This window comes from Glossina fuscipes, unplaced genomic scaffold (genome assembly GCF_014805625.2).
Source record: "Glossina fuscipes isolate IAEA_lab_2018 unplaced genomic scaffold, Yale_Gfus_2 0, whole genome shotgun sequence".
Classification (NCBI taxonomy): domain Eukaryota; kingdom Metazoa; phylum Arthropoda; class Insecta; order Diptera; family Glossinidae; genus Glossina; species Glossina fuscipes.
The window spans coordinates 7,197,727-7,199,847 of NW_023998414.1; the positions used below are offsets into that span (position 1 = coordinate 7,197,727).

General features: G+C 37.2%; 1 protein-coding gene across 1 annotated transcript in view; it reads left to right on the top strand.

Annotated features, from left to right (window-relative positions):
• The window catches only part of LOC119633642 (auxilin-like protein 1), a 1,613-nt gene extending 535 nt beyond the window's left edge, over nucleotides 1–1,078 (top strand). The window contains exon 3 of the mRNA XM_038027288.1: nucleotides 48–1,078. Coding sequence (XP_037883216.1) covers nucleotides 48–1,001 — 954 coding nt within the window. The 3' untranslated portion in view covers nucleotides 1,002–1,078. The remainder of the gene's footprint in view (nucleotides 1–47) is intronic.
• The last annotated feature ends 1,043 nt before the right edge of the window (nucleotides 1,079–2,121 follow it).

Consider the following 2,121-nt stretch of genomic DNA (forward strand, 5'->3'; position numbering starts at 1 on the left):
CTGGTAACGATGAAGCAGCTGAAGTCTCTGTAGTTGAAGAAAATTCTACTAATGAGGGAGAAGATGAAGCAAGTGTATCTGCTAATGAGGAAGTATCTCAGGACAATGCAGTTGAAGTGAACTCTGGTAACGATGAAGTAGCTGAAGCCACAGTAGTTGAAGAAAATTCTGGTAATGATGAAGCAGGTGAAGCCACAGTAGTTGAAGAAAATTCTGGTAATGAGGAAGCAGCTGAAGCCACAGTAGTTGAAGAAAGTTCCGACAATGAGGAAGCAGCTGAAGCCACAGTAGTTGAAGAAAGTTCTGACAATGAGGAAGCGTCAACAAATGATGGCAATGATGAAAATAATGACAATGAACAAGGAGAAGAGCCAGAAGAAACTGTTTCGGAAACTACAACTGTTAGTGCGGATACAACTACGGAACTCCCCACTTGCTCTACACCGGGATTGCAAGCCCATGAAACAGATTGCCGTTTATATTATTCCTGCTCAGCATTGGACTCAGCTGACGGAACTTTGCGCTTACAAACCCTTTCCTGCGGCGAAGATGAAGCTTTCAATGCCGCATGGGGTCGTTGCGCCCGTGACATTGCATCCTGTCCCAATGAGTTCGCTTGTTTGGCTCCTGGTGCCTTCGAAGATCCTCTATCAAATGCTTCATATTATTTGTGCTATAGCCGTCTGACTCTTGACGGCTATCTATTATATCATGTTAAGTGCGGCAGCGGTGAAGTATTTCTACCGGAAATAGGTAAATGTTTCATTGACCTGAGCGATTTCGCTAACGCATATCTCAACTACGATTGGCTTCAAGTGCATGATATTGATGTAGTTAAACTAGAATACGAACAGTACAAAACAGAAGCCAAGTTGCAAATTAAATTGGAAAAGGAAAAGGCCAAAATGGAAAAGAAATTGCAAAAGGAGTTGGAGAAATTGGCCAAGAAAAAAGCCAAAGAGGAAGCAAAAGCCGCTAAAGCAGCTCTTCTTGGTCTTTAAGCAAATAGACGTTTGAAATTTCCTTCATTTTAATGTTCGCCGTACGTAGATAATTGAAATAATAAAAAAAAAAACAAAAAAAAAAATTAAATAAATAAAACAAATTCACTAAATTGAAATCTTTAAAAATAATTCATTTTGTTTGTTCTTAGCATTATGTATATGATTAATATATGACATTTGAGCAAAGCAATGCGTACACAGTGACCGACACGTTGAACACAACATTGTTTTTCTTTTCTAAGCTTTTATTTGAGGGATTGAATCTTTCTTAAATTGTAAGAATTCCCCTTGAAGGCCATTGCCACCGCAAAGATTCTCATACAGGCTGTAGCGGCATCATGTATATACATATATATACATATATATATATATATATATATGATGCTCTGTTCGAAAAGCATTTTCCGAGTTTTCTTTTCAAATGGAATTGGAAGCGCAAGGGTTTATTACTTTAGATATAGATGTATGTGTGTTAATCTTCGTTATGAAGCCACTAATGTATGAAACTTACGTTTCCTTATAGATTTTTTGCAGGGAGCGCCTGTTACCAATGTAAGGGCTCTTTTCTTTTGTTTACTTCGCATATTGTTGAGGTTTGAAGCATAAGTTGTGCCCCCTAACTGTATTCCATACAAACGATGTAATGTTAAAATATTTGAAATTTTATTATATAAGCTCAGAGTCTATGATTCGAGTTCAATAAATTGGTCGATTAAATATCATATTTACCTCATAAATTTCATAAGTTGTATATTGTTTCTTTGGGTGTGTTCCCTATATCTTCTTTTCATATATATCCACCACGAAAGGATGAAAGATATATACATTCTGTCGAAACGTTTGCAGCGCCAAGAAGGATGCTTCAAAGACTCACAAAGTTTATATATTCTTGATCAGTATCAAATTCTGAATCGTTATTAACAATGTTCGTCCGTCCGGTTGTCCGACTGTCTGTCTATGCAATGTCTATTGTAAGTATTCTCCTGATCGCAAAAATGAACTTATCGACATTTGAAGTTCTTGCACGCAAGTCGACGTAAAAGATGGAAAAAAATCGATTAAAAGACATGGCATAGACATAGTACAACGTGATGTGAGGACGCATTTGCTGGAATAA